This window comes from Helobdella robusta (assembly GCF_000326865.2).
Source record: "Helobdella robusta unplaced genomic scaffold HELROscaffold_32, whole genome shotgun sequence".
In the NCBI taxonomy this organism is placed as follows: domain Eukaryota; kingdom Metazoa; phylum Annelida; class Clitellata; order Rhynchobdellida; family Glossiphoniidae; genus Helobdella; species Helobdella robusta.
In genome coordinates, this window is record NW_008704589.1 from 430127 (window position 1) to 455991 (window position 25865).

The following is a 25865-nucleotide window of genomic DNA, read 5'->3' on the forward strand; positions in this document are numbered from 1 at the left end:
GTGTATATATATATATATATATATATATATATATATATATATATATATATATATATATATATATATATATATATATATATATATATGTTTATATACAGTATTGTATGAATTCTACCGAATTGTTGGCATCAATCATTTTAATCATTAATTCGGTAGAATTCATACAATACTGTATAAAATATGGCCTCCTTCCAACGTATATTTTTATGTATATATATGTAATATATATATATATATATGTAAAAACCCTTCTGGGTTAGCGCATCCATATGTCAATAAACAGGATAAATGTAGTTGCTAACTCGCAGAATAATGTAATTCTGAATTGATTAACAATCATTGATTAACATTAATCCTTGACCAATCTGTATCACCGTGCCAGCCAGTGCTCTGCTCACACAAGCCAGGAAAAGTTAAAGTCAAGAAAAGGATAGTAAGAGCTGTGGGTGGGTACCTTCGTATCAGTTCACGTAACTAATTACAAGCGTATTAAAAACAGATTAGACTAGTTGACATACAAAGTCTTCGCGTTTAAACTGCACACAACTGCTAAAAACGAAGCAACGCCTTTTGCAAAACGCCTCAAACGCACATTTTCATTTAGTTTCCTGAAATAATGACCGCATGAAAAACACTACTAATATACTTCAATGTAAACGACGTCAGAGACAATAGTTTGATCATGCTAAAACTCACGGGGACTGCACTGTGAAGGAGCTTTATTGTATTTAAAATAATCTTGCATTCAGATAAAACCTAGAATATAGCGGCTTACAAGTTATCTTGGTGTACATCTTGTATAAAATGATAAAAACATCGAAATGAATAATCATAATAATAATAATAATAATGATAATGGCAACATATCTTTTATTACTCATCAAATAAATCAAAATCAATGAGAAATAATTAATAAATATAACATAGTTTAAATTATAATAATAATAATATTAACTGATAAAAGAATAAATGCATTAAAGGTAATTTAATAAACTGGTTGATTAGACAGTTAACGACTGTTTCAAAGTATCTAAACGAAAATGTTACATACTAACAGCCTAATAAATAAATTGAAAATCAAATGAAATTGTATTCAATTTAAAATTAAGCTACCACGCAGTATAAACCACATATTCAGATGTCAATCAACATGGAAATGTATTTTTTGGCTCAAGTCATCAGAGAGTTCTGACTGGGAACGTGAGACTGCCGCATTAAAATATAATTTCAAACTAAAGTTCAATTAATGTCACCACACGAATAATGTGTAGCATTAGAGGCGTTCCAAAATTTCTGTGCGCAGAATTCCTAAGCTGAAGAAGGTTATATATGACCGTGCATGTGTGTGCACTTCAACTTAAACTGTATTGTGGGACAGTTACACAATGAGCTAATGAGAGATGTTCATTTAAAATTTACCTTCTCTATAAAATTCTGATGTCAGGTACATATGAAAAGTAAAATCTATAAGATAACTTACACTGGTGGTATGGTATTACCATGAGCAATTAGAAGTAGTGGTAACTGAGAATAATTTCAAGGTGATGTAGACGCAGAAAATAAAGATTAAAAAAATACTAATAATATTATAAGTATTAATAAAAATGATATAACTGCTTTCACAATCAAAATAAGAATATAAGAATGTTAATGATAGATCAGTCAATTCTACAAGTACGACACTAAGAATGCTAGAAAATGTGAGAAGTTACATCATATTCAAATGTAATTATCAAACAATATAAGTAAATTTTCATTACGTGCACACACAACACTCATACACACACAGGCACACAGATTTTTTTTTCCATCTAAACTCCCGTATAATAAAAAATTGTCAGTTATTCTTCCTAAATTCTAATCATTAGAAATGATAATAACAATTTTAAATATATTTTTTGACATAATCTCTGAATTTTTTTAAAATAACACCCAGAAACGTACAATAAAATTTCGTTGAAAAAATATTGTGGATTGATCACACCACGCCTGATCTATATGAACAAATATAAAATGCAAAAATTAAATTGAAATGCACAAAATAGAAAACAATAAAAACCAAAGATGAAGAAAGATTACAACTGGATGTACAATTATAAAATATATGACGGTGGCGGTTGGTTACCTAAAAGTACGTTAACGACAGCAAGTTAATGGTGATTGCTCATGTTCAAATAAGTGAATGAAATTTTTAAATAAATTGCACAAGCCAACTAAATGTTGATTGATTGATTAATTAATTGGTTAGTTAATTAATTTTCAGTAAAAATCATATCACCAATGACATTTTGATTATTAATCAATTAAATAAATTAATTAAAAACAGGCTAAGCATCCATAACCTGTCAAAGAACATTGAAAACCTTGATGCAACCCATCATCCAGGAACACCATGATCAATGAACAATTGGCACCATAAAATAACTTTATAAAGTTATATGCAAATGAACGAGCATGTAACAAAAATTAAGAAATATGTCTACCTAATTAAACGCCATCAAAGAAAATTTGTCACAAAATAAATGATTAGAATAAACAAACAAAAATTTTTAGATTAAACAAAAATAATGTGTGTCAAGAAAAACGTTAAAAAACAAAACATGAAATATTGTTAGTCATCAGCAATGTTACACAATTAGTATTAGATGAATTTATGCAATGAAGTAATAAATTTTAAATATTAATGTACATTAAATAACATAAACATGCAAAAACAGTTCCAACCTATCTGGTTCACCACGAGATGGAAAAATGAATCGTTAGTATAATTATTTATTTTTAACTGATTGGTTGAAGTTGAAGTCGCTACCTTTTTAAATTACCTTAGAAAAATAATTAACAAAATCCACGTGTTCGTTGTGCTTACTATAGAAATCAAGTGGGTCATTTGACACGTTTTGAAGTGTTCTGATTGGTTGATCAATTTGATGTGAACACGCCGGCCACTGAACTGACGATGATGATGATAATAATCGACAGGCATATCATTATTATTATCTTTTTCTGGTAAGAAAAATTTTAATAATTTCGTAAATTAAAAAAGTGAATGATAGGATAAATTTATGTTAATAAATTTATAAGTAAATATAAATATAAATATAGATAAATATAAATATAGGCTATGCCTCACACAGTTCATAGTGTGTATTCATCTGGTTTGTTGGCTACCTCAGCCAAACTCAAAAAATATCTTAAATATTTCAACTGTGTCATGTGGTGCAATTGAGCAAGGAACAAATACAGATACACATTTGTCGGGTATACATTTGATAGTAAACAACAAAGATAAATGAAAAATAAACTTTCTTCGAATCTGAAAGTTATTTATTAAGGTCTAACGTTGTATTTGTCTGTATTCTATTAGTTACATGGCTGAATTCCATTGCAGATAAACATAAAATGAACAAGCAGACATTTGTGCAGCCACGGTACAGCAACGTTTGTTAATAACATAGGGAGAACATTTTAAAAAGTGATAAATACAGATCATTTTAAGTATCGTTGATTTTTCTTTCTATAATTTTAATAAATCTGAATTATCTGAAAATGCCAATTTTTGCAATGTTTATAAATATTTGCATTTATTAATGTTATTTTTTCTACCTTGAATTGACTTCCTCAATATAATTATTTCATTCAATAAGAAATATAATAAAATCCAAGTTCAAAATATCATGTTTCAATAAAATGAAATGAAAAATTGTATAAAAAATCTTAAAAAAGTACAAAGGCAGCAGAAACAGCAAGAGATATTATCTTAGAAAGAGTATTGAAATAAATGATCATTTGTGCACTTGGAATAATTCAATTATGCTGAAAGAAGTCATAATAAACAAAGTATAAATTGATTGATAATATCAATATAGTCTGAATTATAGGATTTTTTAGAATTTTAGATATCATGATTATTTCGCAAGTGCAGGTATAATAGCATTATCATCAACAAAACATATTTTAAAGGCACAAAAACAATGAACCAGGTTTGTTAATGATGTTTTCTAGCATTTACCTGCCTATAAATAAATCAAGAAAGCAGAGAAAGGGGGAAATAAAGGCATCAATTTTTAAATAAGACAGATTTAGACATTATTTACCCTTTTTACGAAGAAAAAAAAATTTCCAAAGCAATTCGCACAAACTCTCATTAATAGTTTCTGATGTTATTAATTAACATTAAGAGTAGTGGTAATTTTGTGAGAAAAGGTTAGTTCTATCTTATAAAATTTTCCACAAACTTAATGATAAAATGAAAGCGTGGGTAATTAATGACTGATATTTACTACTTTCATACACTACAGAATGCATTAATGTGTCATATCAAATGACAAGAGAGGCCTGCAATTAAACCCTCCAAACTTACAATTAACAAACGGACAAACAAACCTTCCTAGCAGCACTTTGATATTTCATTGCCTTCTTTGTATCAGCCGCAGCAGTTTCCACATAATCAACAGCCTTTTCCACGTTGTGTTCAATTCTGTCAATCATCTCGCCCTGGAAAATCAAACAGATCAAACAGATCATTTTAATTTTCTTTTCAAAAGTTGTACAAACGTTGCACCAAAATGAAATCAAAAAATATACAGAGGTAACAATAGACTATGACTGCTTTACTTCATTAACCAACATTCCAATAGCAAAAAGAGAGAGAAAAGAAACAAAGAAACAAACCTGGCTCTCAACCAGCATAGCCATGTCCATGAACATGTCATGTAGTTCCTTGATCGACTGCTCCAACTTCATGATGTCGTTGTGACGAGCTTCGATATCCATCAGGGATTGTTTGGCTTGTTGTGTGTCTGTTATTATCTGCATGTGATTGTATGTTGTTCTTAGGTATATTTCTATCAACTGAAACAACTACTCATAAGAATACCAACTACAAACTAATTATTTTTAATTTAAACTCTCGTCATTTAAAAAAAATACAGACCCCCTGAGTGAATATAGCAGGATTTCCAGACTCCAACATGTCCTCAAGTTCTTCATTCGTTGTTGCCCTTCCAGCTAAATAATGATTAATCAATGATTGGAAGGTTTTAAATTAATTTATTAAAAGATTGATACAAGGGACCTTATTTAGTTCTATATTTTAATTGGGAATTGAGTTACACAGATCTCTGAAATTTTGCAAAAATAATATAAAAGATGAACTGAGAAATTGTGGAATAATTTGAAACAAATATTTGTAAACCTCTTTTCAAGTTTTCTACGACAACAACAAAAAAACATTTGAATTAAAATTAAAATTTGATTCATAAAAAAATTAAATAAAAAAGAAGAACTTATAAAAACTGACTTCTTTCTGCCATTCTTTTAAGAAATTAAAAACATAACTGAAAATGAATTAAATTTAAATTAATCAATAAAAACTAAATAAATAAATAAATAACCTAATAAAACAAACATAAGAAAAAATTTGAAAAAATTTCACTTTCAGAATGAACTTAACAAAAACTCCAAAAAAGTTAAATTAAAGTAATAAAATCACAAGTAACAGCAAAGACAATGGTAATAAGAATGTTATCGATTCCAACTGTCATTCATTCAATTCATATTATATTAATTTATGAATAACTAATAACCAGCATTGGCTTAGGACTTGGGTTAGATTAGAGTGACATGTACAATAACAACATGTCTGCCTATACACTAGATAATTATAATTATACATATGACTTATAAAGACAATAGAAAAAATGGTGGGAGATTAATAATATATATATATATATGTGTGTGTTCAATCATGCAAAATGAGATGGGAGTTACTGACTGATCTCCATCTGCCTCTGCAGTCTCTTCTTGCAACCGTCCCTGTAATCGACTTGTGCTGCATTGTATTGGTTCATCACCTCTATGAACTTCCTTAATATCGTCGAGTGCTGTCAGCATGGTGGTAGTAGGTTTTTTCAAAATGTTATAATGATTGTGAGTCTTTCATATACGTCTACCCAAATACAACTTTTACAATTATTTAACAAAAAGTCATAATCGCATACACATATCATTATTCAACAGAGTTATAACTGTCTACAGATATCAAGAAACGAGAGATTAATATGCACCAAAAGCAGTCAAACTGACATAGCCATTAATTGTTACGGTACATACCATATTACATAGCCAGCAGTAAACTTTTATAACAGCACCTTTAATTTAAAAGAAAGATATAAACAAAGACCTGTGTTTTACGAATTCGTAGATCAGCAGATGATTTGTTAGTCTCCTCTTCTTGTTCGATCTTTTGTTCCAAAACTATTATGATATTTATTTTAAATTTAAATATGTTATTGATGAAAATGTGTGTTTAATATTTTTAAAATCCACCAAAAAATACCTGGGTAACATTAGTTGTGTAGTTTATCATTAAAAAATGTTAGAAATCTTAATTTACATTATTTTCACTTCACATCTTGTGATAAGACTCAACAATCACCCAGAACAACAAATAACCAACCAACCCTTTAATTTTCCTCTGACTTTATTAGCTGTTTTCTTTATTTCAGCCATCAAATCTTCTAACTTATCTTTCGTTTCTTAATTAAAATTAAACATTAAGTAGCATAAAAATGTTGAATATTTCTAAAAAAGAATTACATTTATTGGAAGCGTAACAGTAGAAATCATTTTCAAAAAATAAGACATTATAAAGTTATTGTATGACATTAGCAAGACATTAAAAGATGAGATACGAAAATAGCTGATGAAGACAAATGATCTAACTGTCATCTGTTTGAGGGGCAGACAAAATCGCACTGTGGTTCTTCTTCACTTCATCGACATCGATTGCTATTTTATCTATCATCTCCCTTATCTCATTCACCTACACATTTTGAATTTAACATTTTTTAAATTATAAATCAACTGAATTCACCAATAGCTCAACTAATATGTCTAATATATCTATCTTAGTTAATTTAATAATTTAACAAATTTATATTTAATGGATCAAAATAACTATAAAGGAATACTTATTTCAAAATATCTACCCAAGAAAATCTGAAAAACCAATTATATACTATAGAACATTAGATTTAAATTAACAATAGAGAACAAGCAATGAAAAAGGAACCTGTTCAAAGAACTCCTCCATAAACTTGTTCTCATCAACATTTAATGTCATTGGCATGTGTTCACCTGGCTCATCATCATCATCACTTTGAGCCTTTGTGTGTATTAATTAATTAATTAATTAATTAATTAATTAATATATATGTATGTATATAAAATTAAAATAAGTTTAAAATTGAAAAATATATGATCTGAAAAACAGAAAAAGTCAACATTTTTTTATATAATAATAAATAATTTAATGATCAATACAAAAAACAAGCCGCAGCTAATATTTTTTTTACAAGATGATCATGAAAATCATGTCACGCAGTCAGCAGTGATCACGATTATAATTTCTATAACCACACCATAACACTACACCTGATACCAGAATCAATCAGACTAAGAAGTCAGACATCATAAAATTGAAATAAATAATAAATCCTAAAAAAGGCATTTATTATCATTCAGAACAAATTATTTTTCAAGAAAGATACTCCACTTCAATCCAATCACACAGTGAAGCATGTAAAATAAAATATTTATTGAAAAAAATAATAAAAATGCTTCCTAGACACCACAGTGGACTAACCGCTTTGAGAGCTGCCAAACGATCTTTAGTCATCTTTTGAAGACAGCTGAAATGGCGGAACAAATAAAAAGTGTATTTTTAACTATTATATTGAAATTTTGAGTAAACGTATAGTTAAACTTCAAGAGAGACCGATCAGCTATCATTCAAACGGCCATCTATGGTCTACGCAAATTTTTCTATTTGGATGGAGAGGCTGGAAAAATAACTTCCGTTCTGACGTCATGAATTAATTATTACAATTGAGCGTAGGATGCAGAAATATCTCGTGAATAAAACGAAAGTATTCCCACTCAACAGTGAATAAAAATTCGTGATAAAAATTTTCCATTTTTTTAACTTGTTTAAAAAAATCATCACATATACAAAGATACAGTATACGTGCTTGATTACATACAAGTATGTATATTTATATGCCTAGTTATGCAATGCATTAGAATTGCATTTATATGCATGGGTATGCAATGCATTGAATTGAACGTGCGTACCTATTGTTTGTGTAATATTTTATTTATACATATACTTAGAATTCATACCATTCATACAAAAAACTACTCACTGGTAAAATTTTTAAATATTAAATAGCAACATTTTTATATATTGATTACAACTTTTAACTTATTTCTAATTTGTCAACAGATTATTATATACATACACAGGTACACTTATATTATAACACTCTAAATTGTTTAACAGCGTAATCGAGTCATCATATAGACATGTCAGCCGAATAATTTCAGAAGTTTCGACTGAAAATTCGACTGGTCGAATTTTATTGGGCAGCGGCAAATAAACGAATAAAACAGCGGATTATCTTCGGCTAACGGCTGGCACTCAAAATATTTGTTTAATTTTATTTATGACGCACCCGCGCAGCTGATTAACATTTGGAATAACTTTTTAAATTAATTTTAAACACAGAAAATAATTTTCAGTATTTTTCAAAATCAATAGAGCAGATTTCAAGAATTGTTACATATATTCAAAATCATCACTATCATCTTTTTCTTCATCATAATCACAACAATCATCTTCATCGTCATCATCTTCATTGTCATCTTCATCATCATCAACAACATAAAATTATGAAAAACATTGAATAGTAAATTTTATATCATCAATTGTCTCAATACAAATAATCACTTATTATTGAATGCAGTACAGTGATTGACATGATTAAAATTATCAAGGTAATAAAATTTTCTCTACATTGTTTAATGTTAATGAAGAACTTTTGCCAGTGCCGATTAGAGCTGTAATAGAAAACATTGATTCAAATGCTATCAATTTTTGAAGTATCTAGTGTTTTGTATTCTATGTAACCAAATTTTTTTTATTTGTTAAAAAATACAGTAAAAATTTATTGAAAAAATCTATTTTGTCACAATTGAGCATTTTATAAGTCTCAATTTAACGTTTTGCGACTAGTTCACCTAGCCAAAAAATATTCAGCGGTTGATGGCTAACAGCGAAAAATTCGACTGCATCATTGAAGAAGAATATTTGCTAAAATGTTTCAAGAATAAAATTTTAAATCTGATTGAAGTAATTTACATAATAACCAATTGATAAAACCAAGCATTTCGATTTCTTTAAAGTTTGTAGTTAGTTGGACTATATATAGTATATATTTTGTATGGGACATAGTGAAATTTTCCTGTCACTACATTGGGTGCACATAGTATCTTCGTTTTTTCGAAATCGATCAAAAAATTCTCGCCACGTGATAACTCAAAAGATGTGAATAACAACCATTTATTGTTTTAAACGAACGAATTTTAAGCAAAAAAAATTAATTTTGGCAGTTAAAAATAGATAAATTAAAAATTATGACTTGTATTAAAAGCTGAGCTAATAAATCAACCAAGGATATAGGTTTCACTGATTCCCGGTTAAAACTTAAAAGTAAGTTTATTATGTTCATTTTTGTTCATTTCAATATTTTCAAATTTAAATATTGTATTATTTATTAAAATGAAGATTTAAGTACAGTAATTGGAAAGGTCAATTACACTCTTCCAGAGGATTCAGCAGCACCACGCGACTTTAACAGGTCATCACGCCACCCATTTTTAACTCATCTTTTTTTTCAATTACGAAATTAATTGATAATTTTATTATTCACTGCAATAAGATCAAATTACTACATTCATGCGATTCGCGTCACCGGTAATTAACGTTGAATTATGAGAAACTCATTATTTTATATTTTTAATATAATTACTTTTTAAAAATGAGTAATTTAAAATAATGTATCGTTTATAATTTCGCCGATCACCAATAACCACAAGCCAAACCACACAATGCTTTGGTCAAAAATCAAATTAGAAGATTCTAAATCGCTTTTTTAATTCACTCCACACCATCCACGTTTTTACAATGTTCTACATGCAGGATTTATTCATCGCAATAGAGAAATAGAAAAAATGTGTGCCAACAGACAGGCAACAATTAAATTACTTGGCACTGTTTGAAAAATATCCATCTCTGACTCCGAGTAAAAGTTTTCGACTACGGGCTCCGACTTCTATTAACAATTTTCAACTTTTGCATAATAATTTAATTATACTTAAATATTATTACTCAATGAAAATTTCTTAAAAAAACACTTAAAATCAGTTAATATAATTGGTTTTCTTAGTAAAATTCTTTTGTATTTATGTTTCAAAACATACTAAAAGAAAATTATGTGATTTTATTCGAGTCATTAACATCTGTTTTCAGTTTTAAAGATGATTGCATATCACTACACATTTTTACCTTCTAAAAACACTCAGTTGATTGGTTGGTTAGTTAGTTGGTTATTCGGATATTTGGATAGTGTGTCGGTTGGTTGGTTAGTTGGCTGGTTGATTGGTAGGTTGGTTGGTGGATGAGTTAGATTTTTGTTGGTTTGTTGAAAAATAATTTCAACTTCATATTACTCGGGTGAAAAATATCCGTATTGCAACAACAAATGATAGATATATACATAGTGTTACAACTAAACACATTGCAACAAATTAACATAGTGACAGCATTTATATTTTTTTAAGAGTTTATATCATTGAGCAAAAGTTTTTTTTTTGCCTTTCTTACTTTGTAGTTTTTCTTTGCATACTAATTCGTTTTTATACATTTATGAATAGGCTATCTCTGAAATTTTTTCTAAATTTAGTTTCGTATCATCTTTTTTCATTCAACATAGTGTGCGTGCGTGTGTATGTGTGCGTGTGCGCATTATATTTGCTATTGTGTTCATGTTTCATGCATGAAGCGTAATATTCCATCGCAAATAGTTTTCGTTGTTAAAGGTGCGGAGAAAACTTTTGTGACTGGCGCATGCTACGGAGCGCTTATTTTTTTTTAGTAAAATTTGATTTTTGGAGAAATGAGAAAATGAAAAAAATGTGAAGAGAGTTAATTTGTGTGAATATCTTTTATTTAGAAAATAAAGGATCCACATTGACAATCCTCTGAACTTTGGAAGAGTGTAATTGACCTTTTCATTGGTCTGTGCAGGAATGTAAGTAATTAGGTTTTGACGTCACGAAAATGTTTACCTGTTCCACATCACTTTCACTCATCTTTGTCTTAACAAATGTGTAAGAATAGGTCAGGTTTAATGTTATAAACTGGCTACATAGAGGACAGCGATTTCTTTTCTCTCTCAACCACTTGTATACACAGTGACTATGGAAATTGTGACAACACTGTAACTGCCAAACAAAGTCACCTGTCTCAAAGTCATCTAAACAAATACAGCAACTTGTATTTAAAAACATTTCATCAAAAAATGGTAATTTAAAAATTTTATTGTTTGGATAACATGCATAAAAGGAATCTTCCAGATGAATTATTCCGCTACAATTTTTCCAATTGTACGGTTTATTAAGTTTAAGAGTTCCTTTTGGAGCTTGACTGAAGTAATGTTCCTGCATCGCTTTACAAATTTCGTACTGTTTTTTACCGGTCATTGTCCGAAATTTAACAAGCCATTCACTTTTCTCAGATGAGATGTCAGAATTCGTTGATGCCACATAATATGAAAAATTCTCCATGTCTTTTTCTGAAAATGGATGTTCTTTGTGAATGTTTTGCAGGTACTTTACAAACATCGGCACTCGCAGTGAATCTTGCTCATCGATGAATTTCAAAAGGAATCCCCTAACGAAGTTCTTACTCGATTCCGAGTAGTCCATAATTATTGCTTTGACCTATTTTTAAGCAATTGTTATGATTAAATCGATAGAATTAAATTATTATAAAAACATTTAAAAATCACACCGGTAAAATGACTTACAACGAGCCAGATGAATTCGCATAAATCGAGCCACGTGCACTTGAGAAAATTAAAATCACGTGAAAAAGAACTATATACAACATAAAATTTCTTCTTCGTAAAAACAACGATCTTCATCCAATATTTTATTTAATCAGTATCATATCATTGGTCGTTAAATTCAAATATTATCAGTATCATTGGTCGTTAAATTTCCAAAAACTCAGCATTTTCCTTCTTCAATGCATCATAATAATACGATTCATTTCGACAGAATATTTATATATTCTAGAATGAAAGCTAAAAATAATATTCGAAAAATTTGATTATTTAAAAATCTCTAATAACAATTGGAATGCATCAGCATCCAGCATTTTTACGATTAAATTTCACACCAACTTGTATATATGATTAGCAAGTTGGCTCAGACGCTAGAAGTGTCATGTCTCGCGTTGCGATTACGCGATGGCATGGCTGAAATACTGGCCGAAACTCAAAGACCATCTTACGCGTATGATGCGGTGCTTGCGCTCGCATACGTGATGGGGTGTGGTTAGATGTGAGCATGGGATAGCCATTTCAATTCCCGCTCATCTCTAAGCATAGCTATGGATGTCTCGATATTTTCAATGGATGGCCAACTAATTATCAGGCTTTTATATAGTTGGTGAACATTTATACAAATTCAAGTACTCATTATTACGCAAGAAATAATCATAAAAACAAAAGACATGTAAAAATTTAAAATTATTGAAAAATATTATATGAAACTAATGACGATGGGGCTCTCAAGATCGAATTTCCCGTCAGAGGCGTAGACAGGGTATTTAGCGCCCGGGGACAAACTATAAAATTGGCGCCCCCCTCTTCATGTTTAATCACATTTTTTTATTACATTAACATTGTAAAAATTACTGTTTACAAAAACAATTCTAATTTTAACGGAACATTGTATTTAAAGATAAAACAACGACAATAAATTATAGCATATATTTCAGTCACTGTCAAAAATAATTTACATACATCTTGTTGTGAGAATGTTGTCTGCCTTATTTTTGCGCTCCCTGTACTTGGCGCCCGGTGACATATGTACCCCCGCCTACGCCTCTGTTTCCGTGCCGGTTTTCAAGCCAATACAACCTGCCATTAGCTAAGAATTGCAATGACATTTTATTAATATATTAACAATTGTTTTATCAAGCAAATAAATTATTTAAGTCGACGAAAACCGATGTTCTCTCATCACAAAACAAACTTAAATGAACAATTACATATCTGTTTTTTTTAATTTATTTATTTAAATAATAATTGCTGGCTAATAAATAGAAATAGAAAATGGGTTAGTTGTTTCTTATGAAACTTCATCGTTTCATACCTTACATGTCGTTACTTTCTCCGCGTCTGGCAGAGTTTGATTTACGGATTAAAACAAAAAAAGCTGTAGTTAATTTTTGAACAGACAAATATGTGGTCTGCTAATGTAACGATCAACTAACACCTATTTGTAACATAGTTTTTTTTATATGCATCGTAGTATTATAATTATAAGTGTTATTTGTACTCAATTATATGACATTTTCTAAAAATTGATAGCTACAAAATGTTGCGCATCAACAAAAGCAGTAGCTATGGCAACGGATTTTAAATTTTTACTGACAATCAAAAATGTCTCTCGGATACGAGTCGTCAGGAGGTTGGAATGTCGTTTTTTCTTTTTTGAGACTTATTAAAATTGAATTTATTATTTAATTCAATTGAAAATTTATTTAATAAAATTTTCTAAATTAAACTCATTAGTTTTGGTATTTTTTATATTTATATAATAATTTATAATAGACTAACAACCCACTAACCAAGGCTTAACATAGTATATTATATCGTATATCCATCGTATACCAATTAACTGTGCGACATAGCAATTTAATAATAAATTTGAAAAAGCACACAAAAATAGACTTACAATAGCGTTAAAATATTTAGCTTAAAATAATTTGGCTGATCTGGCTATCTACTATTTGTTGATAAAAAATAAAAATAATTGTAATGTAAATCAATTTTACTTAACTTTACTTTACAACTTTACTTAACTTCATGTTTCATGTTTCCTTTAATATATTTAATAAATAAAGATTAAATTTTTAACCATACAAACTTAAAATGGCAATGGGTTTAAAATTTTTGCATGGTTATGTTAGTGTCATATCTAAAATAAAAATTTAGAATAATTGTTTTAAATGAAAGAAAATAATTGAGAAAACTAAATTAATGAATCTAATTTGTCAATTATATTAAATAAACTTTTAATTTAATTAAATAATAAATTCAATTTTAATAAATCTAAAAATCTCACTTAGTAGAGTGTGTATATAAATTACTTAAATAAATTTTGTGAACATTTACTTTATAGATTTAGAAGTAACTTCCATATTAAGTGATAGAGATAAAGGAATCTCGTGAGTTTAATGAAATTTCATTTTTTTATATTTTTGAATGAAAACGTAAAGTAAAGAGTTAAATTAAAAAATATAAGGTGGATAAATTTTTATGATGGAAGTCCAGTTGGAATACTAAATGAGAACATTCTGTGTATAAAGTGTTCAAATTATTTGAAGTTTTTTGGGGATGATGACAAGGAGGTGATATACACAAGCGAGGGTTCAGGCATTGGTGCCTTTGGAGTGCACAAAACAAGCTCTGTTTTTGCTTATTCGGAGAACACACCTCATCCCAAAGTTTTCCTCGTCCAATACCCAGATTTCAACGTTTTGTTTGAACATCAAGGTTGTTGCCTGCTTTGAAAATTTTATAGAAGTTTTGTTAAAAATTTTGACTGGGTTTTGAGAATATTTAAAAATAGCTTATGTTTTTAATAACAAGAAAGTGAAGCTCTAGAATATTTAGCCATAGAGTTTTCAAATTCATCATACCTGGCCTTGATAACAGGACTCCCAGAGTTTGAACTTTCTATCTGGTAGTTTGCATTCAGCTTGTTATTTTTTTATAATATTGTAATGAAAATTTTTTGAAATCATTTAAAAAAATAGATTGACATATACAATTTTAAGATATATTTGTAGGAGGTATACAGAGAACAAGAAAGTGTTTTCATCAAAAATCCCTCACAACAAATTGAACACGTTTGCATTTAACCCGAGCAACATGAAGCAGTTTGCTTTTTGCTCAAACAAAGAAATCATCGTTTGGACACTGGACCAAGTTAATGAAGATCATTACAATAAAAGGTTTATTTTGTTATTTATTTGGCTGACCCTTTTTAAATCTAAGCGAACATATTTAAAAAAGCTCTCGTTTTTTTTATTTAGGTAATGATAGAAACCATGAAAGCGAAGGATGATTTTATTTTATTACAAATATGTTTTAGATTTTGCGTTATCTCATTCATGAACTTCTTAACAAATGACGTCATCATCGTCACCATCACCACCACTACACAGCATCGTGTATCCGCCACACATCGAAGGCGCCTCTAAGAAGAACCAGCCGAGCGAAAATTTTACGAATCTTTCCAATTTGATGACAAATGATTTCATCAAGTCCTATCTCAATATTCCTAAGTAAAGCATTTTATTATTATTATTTTTATTATAATTATTTTTGTTGTTGTAAATGTTTTGAGCAGGGTGCATAGTGCTAATTTAACGTACCCCTAAAGCGCTATTATGTATTTCATTAGCAGAGAATGACTATTATTTCTCATTCATTTCCCTTTTGCAAGATCGTGCGTGGTTGGCTTGTCGGATGAGGAGTTTCAGACATTTGAAGATGAACTGAAGAACAACGAGAAAATGGTGCCGGTCTGTTGCAATTGGTTCGGTGACGAGTTGTGGGTTGGCTGTCAGGGCAATCAAATTTTCAAGGTCGTTACACCAATGTAATATCTACATATATTGTTATGTCAATGATAGAGATGAAAATTTGTAAACAAATTTAAGACAACCCACAAGTTAGGGGCACGCGTAATTTTGAACCAAGTGAAGGCTTTTTCAAGGCTTAATCGTCTATAAATATTTATTTTAACTCGAGTTAACGAATTTTTTTTCATGTTTATTTTGTGTGGATAATAGAAATTTTTCTAGCGTCACGTTGTTACCATTTTGGATTAAAAATTAAAGTTGAAGTTGATTGAAAGAGTTGGACAATAATACAGTATTTTTATAATTTATATGTTGTATCGTTTAACTGAGGAGAATCACCTTGTATCATTAAAACGTTAAAAATCTATCAGGTTGATCTTGGCTCCTATGTGCCATATTCTGTTACAAAAGACTTCGGTAAATTTAGTTATAAAATGTTAACAATTCCATTACAGCAATAATTTCAATAAAAACTTACGAATATCAAATTGAAATAGTATATGGCCAAATAAACTCAATTTGATTTTACAAAAATGATAACCAACGACTTTGTAGACGGCGTAGTGAGTTTTTACAGACTGCAGCCATCTTCAACCTACCAACAATCCGATGGACATCAGGATTACGCTAACAAGTTCAGTGCCACATCGGATTTTGATCCAAACTATGCCAACCTGGCTGCATTCGTTGTCGTCAACGTAAAGCTGCTGGTGGCTGGCGGAGATGACGGCCAACTTAATTTTTATGAAATAAACTCGCAGCAGAAGAATTTAAAGAAAGTGAGGAGTGTTAATTTAGGCAAAAAGATATCAATGCTGTTGTACCTGCCGGCGTATGGAAAATTGTTCGTTGGTACTAAAAATGTACGTTTCCTTATTTCTTTTTTTTATTTATCTGTCAGTTTTTTTATCTTTTTTTGCAAAAAACGTTGTGTTATTATCTCGTTAATTTTCACAAAATGGATGAATCTGTAATACTAGTTGAGTGTTTTGAACTATCAAAAGTGCGAATGCACGTACAAGATCAGTCAGTATAACAAGATCGTGTTTATTTTAAAAAAATGTTGTATTCGCATCCAATGTTATAATGTTGTGACACTCTTTCTGACATCTTACTTATTTCTTGTGGGGGGGAGCTTAAGTTTTATGATTTATACGCTCAATATAACTTGTATTTTTATTTTTAGAATTATATATATATATATATATATATATTAATTGTAAATGTGGTATTTATAAATGTTTCTACATGAGAGAAGGATTTCTTATAGATTATTTCGTGCAAAACGTTGACAGGGTAGCTTATCTTATTTGGAAATATCTAGCTACAAACGTATGTACGAGCTCTTCTATTACGAAAATTCACCAATCCTACACGTGGGAGTACTACCAAATGTTCTGCCTATGTTTTTGGTAATTGATTATAATTAATAATATTAATTAACCATAATTAACTAATTAATATAAATGTTGCACACGTTGCATCGCATTTGCTCATAAGCCCAGATATAGATATATATATTTTATTAATTTTTTAAAATCTAATATTCAAATATATATGCACGCAAAATAAACTAAATGTCAATTTTTAATTATCTAGAATGATATATAACACATAATTAAATTGTTTGTGACGTGATGTCGGGTGTTTTGATCCAAAGTTAATGACGCAACATTCAGACAGTACGAACTTCCGGCTCGATAAACGTCTACAATAACGAGGGCAAGACTCTCTCCTTCCTGCAAATAACTTCAAGAACCGAAGTAAGAACGTTGTTATACGTATACATGCTGTCCCAAGACGCTTATTGCTGCCTTGCAGTGACCGAGTTTGAATGCAAAGATATCCTCATTCTATCTATCGCATGCTAATGGCTAGTTTCACTTTTATTTGTACGTGCCGTTAGGATGGCTGCTTTTTTATGAGCACATTTTATTCGCATAATCGCATTGAGTTCAGATTTCTACTCAAATTTTGTCATTAAATTGTTTATAAGTTTTAAGAAATTTGGACTTTATTATTTTCGCGTGAAGTGGTTCATTTTGATAATGACAAACGCTACTACTGTTTGCCTTGAAGTTGGCCATGAATATTATAAACATTATTGTTAATTATTATTATCATTGTTGTTGATGATGTTATTATTATTATTGTCAGTAATAGTAGTAGTAGTAGTAGTAGTGGTAGTAGTAGTAGTAGTAGTAGTAGTATTCTGTAATACCTACCCAGATAACATCGGCAGCGGTCAGCCCGTTGTTGTACCTGGTGGCAGTGGGCAACAAGGAGGGCATTCTGCAGATGGCCTCCTTCATAAACATGAGGCAGCCCAGGTGGCTCTCCATCAGAAGAATTCATTACAACAAGATCGTGTCTATTCAGTTGGTGGTCCTTTCTTCCTTATTGCAAGATTGCATCTTTTATTAACTAGTTATCGTCATTTGGGTGGAGATGAGCAGTTAATGCGATGGATTAACGTTTGCAACGTTCGATTGGATTTTGCGCTCGACTAGATGCTACTTTCCGATATCATTCTTTGCAGGTTTTTTAAGAACGGTAAATTTTTTGTGCTGGCATGCGAAGATGGTCACGTGTTCGTTGTTTCTGGTCTGGCTACGAAGCACTTTGAAATTGTCGGCGTGCTAGGTTACGAGATTTTTCGTTTCTAAATGTTTTTATTAATGTCCTAAATCTAATTTTTTGGTGATCTATTGGTAGTTTTACAATTAGTGGCAGATGTAAAATTTAACCGTTTGTCCGTTTTTACAAGCAGCTCACAACCTGCATGCACTCTGATTACTTGAAATGATCTTTTCAATCATTTGTTTCATCGACACTGATTTTGTCATAATTTTGTTGATTTTACAAACTTTAAAAGTTGTTATACTTTGTACGAGTGCTGCCTGAGTTTATGTCATATTGCGGGAGATGTGTGTATTTGTTAAAAGTTGAACAATTCACAAACTTTTAGATCTGAGCAAAACGATAACTCACTTGTCCTTATCGCAATCGGAACAGGATTATTCGGTTGGTGTCCTATGTAGTGGGACTGGAAACACGCGACACATCGCAACATTCATCCTGAACAAACAAACAATCGTATCCAGTAAAAAAATATTTCATTTCAAATTTATTCCTAAACTTTCCTCTAATATTTACAAGTACTTGAACGTTAAATTGTAGGACCGACGTACATGCTGACAAAGCGTTTTGCCTTCAAACCTGACATCATAAAATTAAAGTGGCTGACGTTGAATGATGAAGTAATCGACTTTGTGATAAGTGATGTAAATTCTATCGTTGCCATGCATCCGAACAGGATGATATCAAAGTATTCTATTAATGAATTTATGACGGCTGAACTTAATTACCAAGTTGCAGTGAGTTGGATTCAAATTAACTACCAAACTTAAAAACATTCAGTTACTTAAAAAATGGAAGCAAATACTTCGTTTGTTATTTCAGATTACACTTGCTACTTTCATGATAATTTCAGACATCAACAGAAAATTCGCCTCAAACATCTACACTGGCGGCGAAGACTGCTGAAGATAGTCACGACAAAGAAAAACTGTACAAGAAAAATACTTCAAACGAAGGTTTGTCTGAGATGGCGAAGAATGCTCCAACGAACCAAGGTGAAGATGGAGATGACGACGACGATGAGGATATGTTTTCCTACGTTAGAAAAATTATTTCGAAAGTGTTTAATATTTGAGACGTGTTTTTATTTAATGGTGTGTTGTAGCATGTTTTATAGATTAACATTCTCTTCGCGATTTCAGCAACGTGCTGCTGCCTGTCTGATTTCATTTAAGCTTTACAAAGGATAACACATTATTAGAACTATTTTTATTTAAATATCACTCATGTAATTTTTTCAAGTGTTTTTTTTCTTAATTTCAACGAAAATGCTACAACTTTTCTCATCCATTTTGTACAGCATACAAAATATCTAACGTAACGATGAGATAGTATCTTTTTATCTTATCGCATTACTCAGAAATAGCAATACACACAGAAGCCGCAAATGAATTAGCGTGAACCAACGCATTATGTACTAGATTTCTTACGATGGCAGGGATTTCATTGAAATCGAAGTCGGTCACCTTAGCACAGGACTACGTGCCTGACCATTTTACCTCCATCATGATATACTATCAAACAAATACTGAGCATGTTGATTATTTTTCAATTGTATTTGTTTCATCTTTTCAATAAATAAAAAATCATGCATCTGCAACTTTTGTAAATCTGTTGTTACAACCCTATGACTTAGTAGGGCTTATGCCTTTTCGAAAAAAAGATTACATAAGTTGACATAATCGTACGATGAGCTAATATATTTTTAATTGTTAACCCATTCAGCACGAATATGATTATGTAGAGAAGAAGAAATCGCTGAACATGATATCATTCTTTTCTCTCATGAAGGTTGTTAGGCCATGGTCTTTCCATTTGCTTAGTACGACGTATGATGTGCACACTTAAACTGTCTTGAACAAAAAAATAATTCTAACTATTATAAAAGTTTATTGAATGATTTATGGACAGTTCTATTATGTTTTTGTTTAAATTAATTTAGATTTCATACATAAAATTAATAAATAATTTATTGATTGACTCCTACCAAACCCAGCCCCAATCGGTCAGACAGGAATCCCTTGGAAGTTTGGACTTCTCCAGTTTTCAAATCAGTGGCAGAAGAGTATTCCTATTTTGTTTTTATCATTTGTTTTACAAATAAATAAATAAATGCATAATATGATACAATATTATTAGTGTACGCGTGTATATATGTAATTTTGCAATTAACTCAATGAAGATTGTTGATGTTTCGCTTCTTAATGAACCAATCATTCAAATATTGAATCGGAAAGTTAAGTATACATGTAACTATAGTTAGAGAAAGAAAAACAAAAATTTGATAAAAAATATAAACTTAGCTGTTTGAAACCTTCCAGAAATTTTTAATTTGAACTGTTGTTTGAACTGCTGTTGTTGTTTTACTGCTTGTGCTGAATACGAAATAACTAACTTCATTGTGATTGGTTATGATGCATTTCAGTCCGCTACATGCAGAATAAGACTCATTCAATATTATGACATGCACTTGGCAATTTTCCTAAAATTGAATTATCTAACAGGTTGAAGAAACGCCGAAGGAACTGAAGCTGCACGAGTCCTTTGAAGCTCATTATTTGGAAGGTGCCTAATGTGTCAAAGCTGCTATCAATAATAATGATTGCTATGAATAAGATATGGACTTTGCTATGGACTTTGAAGTTTATCATATACACCGATCTTGCAATCATCTTCTTTATTATCATCCGCCTCCTCTTCATCTTCTTCATCACTATCACCATCATTTTTATCTTCTTCGTTATTGTCCTTTTCGTTAGGCGTCTGCATGCTTTTATCTTTCAACGAGGAGTGGCTTCTTACTGCTGGCAGGGATGGTTTCGTAAAAATACATGATTTTTCCGAACCAGTTAGCTCACCATATATTCAATTTTCTAAATAAATTTTTCAATTGTGTGCCATTCTAGCCTGCCATGGAAATTATAAACAACTTTTCTTTTTAGCTACCTGCAGTCATCTTTTTCAATTTCACCAGGCTGTGTTGTGGCTGAAACAGTGCATGGATTTTTGGACTGGTGGCGTTAAGTGTATGTCACTCTCCTACGACGGATGCTTCCTTGTCTGTGCCGGGTTCGATAACGCGCTCAGCTGCGTACAACTGTTAGTGTTTCAATGTACTACTATTGTTCAGCGATATCATTCAGATTGTCAATGGGTGTGTGTGTTTTGTAGCGATTGATACTGTAAAAACATCGGCGAAATCAGTTTTCACTGAATGTACAAATATTCTTAAACATTTTTTGTATTTTTAATTTATATCATTGATACTTGATGAAACTTGTCACAGAAAATCAGAAGAAAAAAAATCATTTATAACAAATTCATGTATTAAGAATGTAAATGTACAACAGACGTCGTGACAGACGTGAAGTCGCAGAAAAACGTTCATTAATACAGTTGATGTAACAAGTTTCGACACCTACAGGGCTTCTCAAAACACCCTAACGGCCGAAACGTTGAACTATCAATCAGATTACTACTCATCGTACGCTGCCAGCATGAAAAACGACCAACGCAGCGAACATGCTGAGTTCGGTGGAATGACAGCCGCGACTTTTGCACACGATACTGCACCGGATCAACAATTTGTATGTGTTTTATTTCAGTTTGTGTGTGTCAGTTAGCTTGTATGTGTGTCAGTTAGTTTGTATGTGTGTCAGTTAGTTTGTATGCGTTTAAATTCATTTTATTTTATTACATTTGCAAAGAGATTTTTAATGTTTTGCTGTTTAATTTGTCACTACAAAGGGCTCATTGTTTGAGTTTTTTCATCAAATTGTTAACTTTTTCATAACTATCGTCATTCAATACTCCGAATTCATGCATTAAGCTTGCTCAATACTGGCCGGTTTTTAATAACAAATTATTAAACTTAATTTTGATTGGTTAGGAGACAATCGATCAGACGGTGATAGCCGATATCGAGAAAGCCATAGAGAACGATGAGATATATCAGTCAATCATTCCCAAGGCCACCCAGCACTCTTCATGGCTCGATGCCAGATTCCTTGAGGTTTTTAGTAATCTTGTTCAAATTATAAAGAAGTTGTGACTTCTTTTGCTAATCTCATCTACGTAAATATGTTAAGCACGTTAACCTTAAAAAACATTTGACGAACAACACGACGACGCCGATGAATGGATAATATGGAACTTGTTTGGCAGGCACTGGAGGAAGACGAAGTTCAGTTCAGTTCTGTCAAGTTACATCTGAGGACCAAACTTAGAAACCTCAGGAAGAAGGTTAACTATTTACTTCTTAACTGACAATCTGTTTATTTGTTTTTTTTTACTCTCATCATTTCCATTGATTACACCCGATGACCTAACCTACTACTTCATTGGAAACCAGAAAACTATTTAGTCTATGCTAGTTTTTTAAAGTTAAATATGGCTTCAAATGCAGTAGCAACATTTGATTTTGATCGTAGCTGAAGAAGTTGGTTCAGGGAAATGAGATGGCTCCGGAGATTGAAAGGCTGCCCAGCCATGAATTCGACCTCGACATTGAGAGACAGAAGCACTTCAAGATGGAATGCGAGAAAGAAGTTCAGAAAGTTAGGACAATGATAAAAATAATAATAATAATGATGATGACGACGGAGTTGTACATTTTAATTAGAATTTATTTGTTTAAAAAATTATTCGCCTATAAACTATTTTTTCACATTTTTATTGAATAATTTGCAATTTTTAGAATGATTACATTTTACATCATTTACGATAACTTCTGATCTATTAAATGAATAAGCATTTGTCGTCACTTATGACGATATGAAACTGATTAATACTGCTCGCTCGCTGCTGCCTGTCAGTTGAAAGAGAACAGAGAGAATGAGAACTTCAAGAAGCGAAAGGTGACTGAGATGATAAAGAAGGAGTGCTGGGATGACATGAATGTCAAGGGCAGGGGCATCCAAGTAACTCCTACATTTTCTATCTACATTACATCCTTTATATTTGTTACTTTTTTTGTAAAATTGTTTACTTCACATATAAAATTATTATTATTTAAATTTTATAAATTATTGAATAGGCGAGAAATAACCAACTTTTTTGAAATAATTTTTCGAAAAAAAATGATTTTAACAACAGCGTATAATTTTTTGGTTAAAGGCGTTTTTAAATCAATGCGTGGTCATGAACTATCCACTGAAAGAAAGGTCAGTGACGGAGTTGAGAGAAATTGAAATCGTTACTGCCCACCGAAAAGTTGAAATCGCTGAACAAAATGTTAGTTTTTCTGTATTTTTTCTTATTTATTTATTTACCGAAATGTTTTTTTGCTAAACAATGTTTGTTTTTTCGTTTTTCTCATGTTTATATTTACTAAAATGTTTATTTTTTGGTAAAATTATGTTTGTTTTTTGTCTTTCTTTTGTTTTCAAGTTTTTTCAAAGTTGTGTTAAATTGTTGATTAAAATTTTCTTTCAGCTTAGGTCCAAGTTAGGAGATAATGTAAATGTTTTCAAGATGTCAAGACAGAGTTTGGTAGGTAATATTTTTTCATTTTTTAAACACTTGTTATAACGTATTTAAATATGAACAAACCGAAGGCGTTGATAACTTCAGCAAAATAAATGATAATGATATATCTGTACATCAATATGATAGTTTTAGTTGTTGAACTTGATAGTTAAATAAGTAAATTATTAATTAAAATGTTAATTAATTGATCAAATAAATAAAGATTCTATTGTGAATAATTTGAAATAATTTCACTGGAACGTAGAAAAGTGAAGACGATATAGATAGGGATGATTCACAGAAGGATCGTTACAACACTCTCAATGGAAGTCTAGGTATAGTGGTGTTAATGTAATTCAATGTTGTAATGTGATTGTAATTCAATGTAGCTATGTCTAATGTAACCAAATGTAATTGTTCTGTTATAGAATCACTTATCGCTTAATACGACTCATTTGAAGGTAGCAAATGATGTTATGTTTCAAATTATTTCATGGTCCATATTTTTTTCTTCTTCTTGCAGGACCTCTTGTTGGAGGGGGTAATGATTACTTTTATTCCCAGTTTGAAATTCGTACAAAGTTTCAGAAGATGAAGCAAATCGTTCTCCTCAAGGTTTTCTATTGGCTGCTACGTTTTATTTCATCGTTGCTGCGTTATATTAATTTCCATCAATCATTTATTAACTTTTTAAAAATAAATAACTTTCCAAATATACTGTTCATTTGCAATAAATTTACCATATTATTATATTATTTGTTAATCGTACAACGCTTCAGTTACTTTTAATTTCAATTGGATAATATTTTAGTAGTTTTTATATCACAACAACAATGGAAAAGTACGTGTAGGTCGTAATGAAAGGTCCATTTATATTTATCGTTACGTCATAGGACGCCATACATCGCATACAAGTTGAGTTCAACAAGGAGTTTGATGATATGATGCAGCTGAAAGAACAGAGCATATCGAAGATCAAAGATAAAAATCAAAGGATCAGGAGCATCATGAGCAGTTTGAAAATTGAAGAGGAAGTCGTCGATCCCAAATTTTCATCCATCGAACTGCCGGAACTACTTTTTGTCACGGACGATAATGAGGTCTGCCGTTGCTGCTGTTGATGATGATGGTTATGTTGATGATGGTAGTGATGATGATGTGATATCAGTAGTTTTTATATAATTTTTTCAATGTTATTGAGAGCCCGCCCACATGAAGAAACCTTCAGAGACGCTGCTAGAAACAAACACAAACATGATGACGTGTTGGGCTGAGTATGACGCGGAAGATGACTAGGGTGATGTTTGTGATGAGTTGGTGATGATGAAGTGTGAATAATAATTCTAAACGTTACGGTCTTTCTCGGATGGCTAGCTAGCAATAGTTGCAATAGTTAGCATGCGTTGCAACATTGCAACAATAACGGTCGTAATCCCGCTTACAGCAGAAATACAGATTTTATTTTATAAATTTTCTAATTTATCTATCAAAATATGAAAATTCGACATTAGGAACTCTAAAATTTCATGTTTTAAGTTTACAATTTTGAAAGAGCATTTACGTAGGTGCGACGATTATTATTGAATATTTCATTTTGTTATTTTTTCCAAACCAATGCTGTACTGTTCTTGGGATGATTTTTAGCAGGCAACTCAATCCAGTGGCATCAGTTTGTTTCGCAAGTTGAAGGCTTATGTAAAACATGCACCTGTGAGATAGTGGTGTGGTGGATGTTGATGTCTTTTTTAATGATGGTGATGACAATTAGGATAATTCTGTCGTTTGAGTGGCTATGACATTAACAGCAATAGCATTAGTGATTACGATTATGATAACTTTTAAAAGGCTTAGTCACATCATCATTTGCTTTCAAGTTATTTTACATTAATTTATTTAATTATTCAGTGGGACTTGATTCAATCACACGCAACATTTTTGTAATTCGCTCACCTCGACAGTTATAATTTATTTTCTCTGG

General features: G+C 30.8%; 3 protein-coding genes across 3 annotated transcripts; 1 reads left to right on the forward strand and 2 right to left on the reverse strand.

The window, feature by feature from the left end:
- Positions 1–2919: 2919 nt before the first annotated feature.
- Positions 2920–7678, reverse strand: HELRODRAFT_82302 (hypothetical protein; the record flags this gene model as incomplete). Its single annotated transcript, XM_009022497.1, has 10 exons — positions 2920–3003; positions 4384–4494; positions 4672–4809; positions 4934–5007; positions 5774–5882; positions 6182–6255; positions 6462–6536; positions 6724–6823; positions 7073–7165; positions 7646–7678. The coding sequence occupies 10 exons, from the start codon at positions 7676–7678 to the stop codon at positions 2920–2922; spliced, it is 891 nt and encodes a 296-aa protein (XP_009020745.1).
- A 3581-nt stretch (positions 7679–11259) lies between these two features.
- HELRODRAFT_153609 (hypothetical protein) lies at positions 11260–11415 on the reverse strand (the record flags this gene model as incomplete). The annotated part of the gene is made up of 1 exon (XM_009022498.1): positions 11260–11415. A coding segment is annotated over one exon (156 nt), but the record flags the coding sequence as incomplete, so codon positions are not given.
- A 2156-nt stretch (positions 11416–13571) lies between these two features.
- HELRODRAFT_175060 (hypothetical protein) lies at positions 13572–16242 on the forward strand (the record flags this gene model as incomplete). Its single annotated transcript, XM_009022499.1, has 8 exons — positions 13572–13599; positions 14314–14359; positions 14461–14687; positions 14784–14877; positions 14984–15148; positions 15362–15481; positions 15643–15784; positions 16153–16242. 8 exons carry the CDS (start codon positions 13572–13574, stop codon positions 16240–16242), a joined length of 912 nt encoding a protein of 303 aa, XP_009020747.1.
- Positions 16243–25865: the final 9623 nt, after the last annotated feature.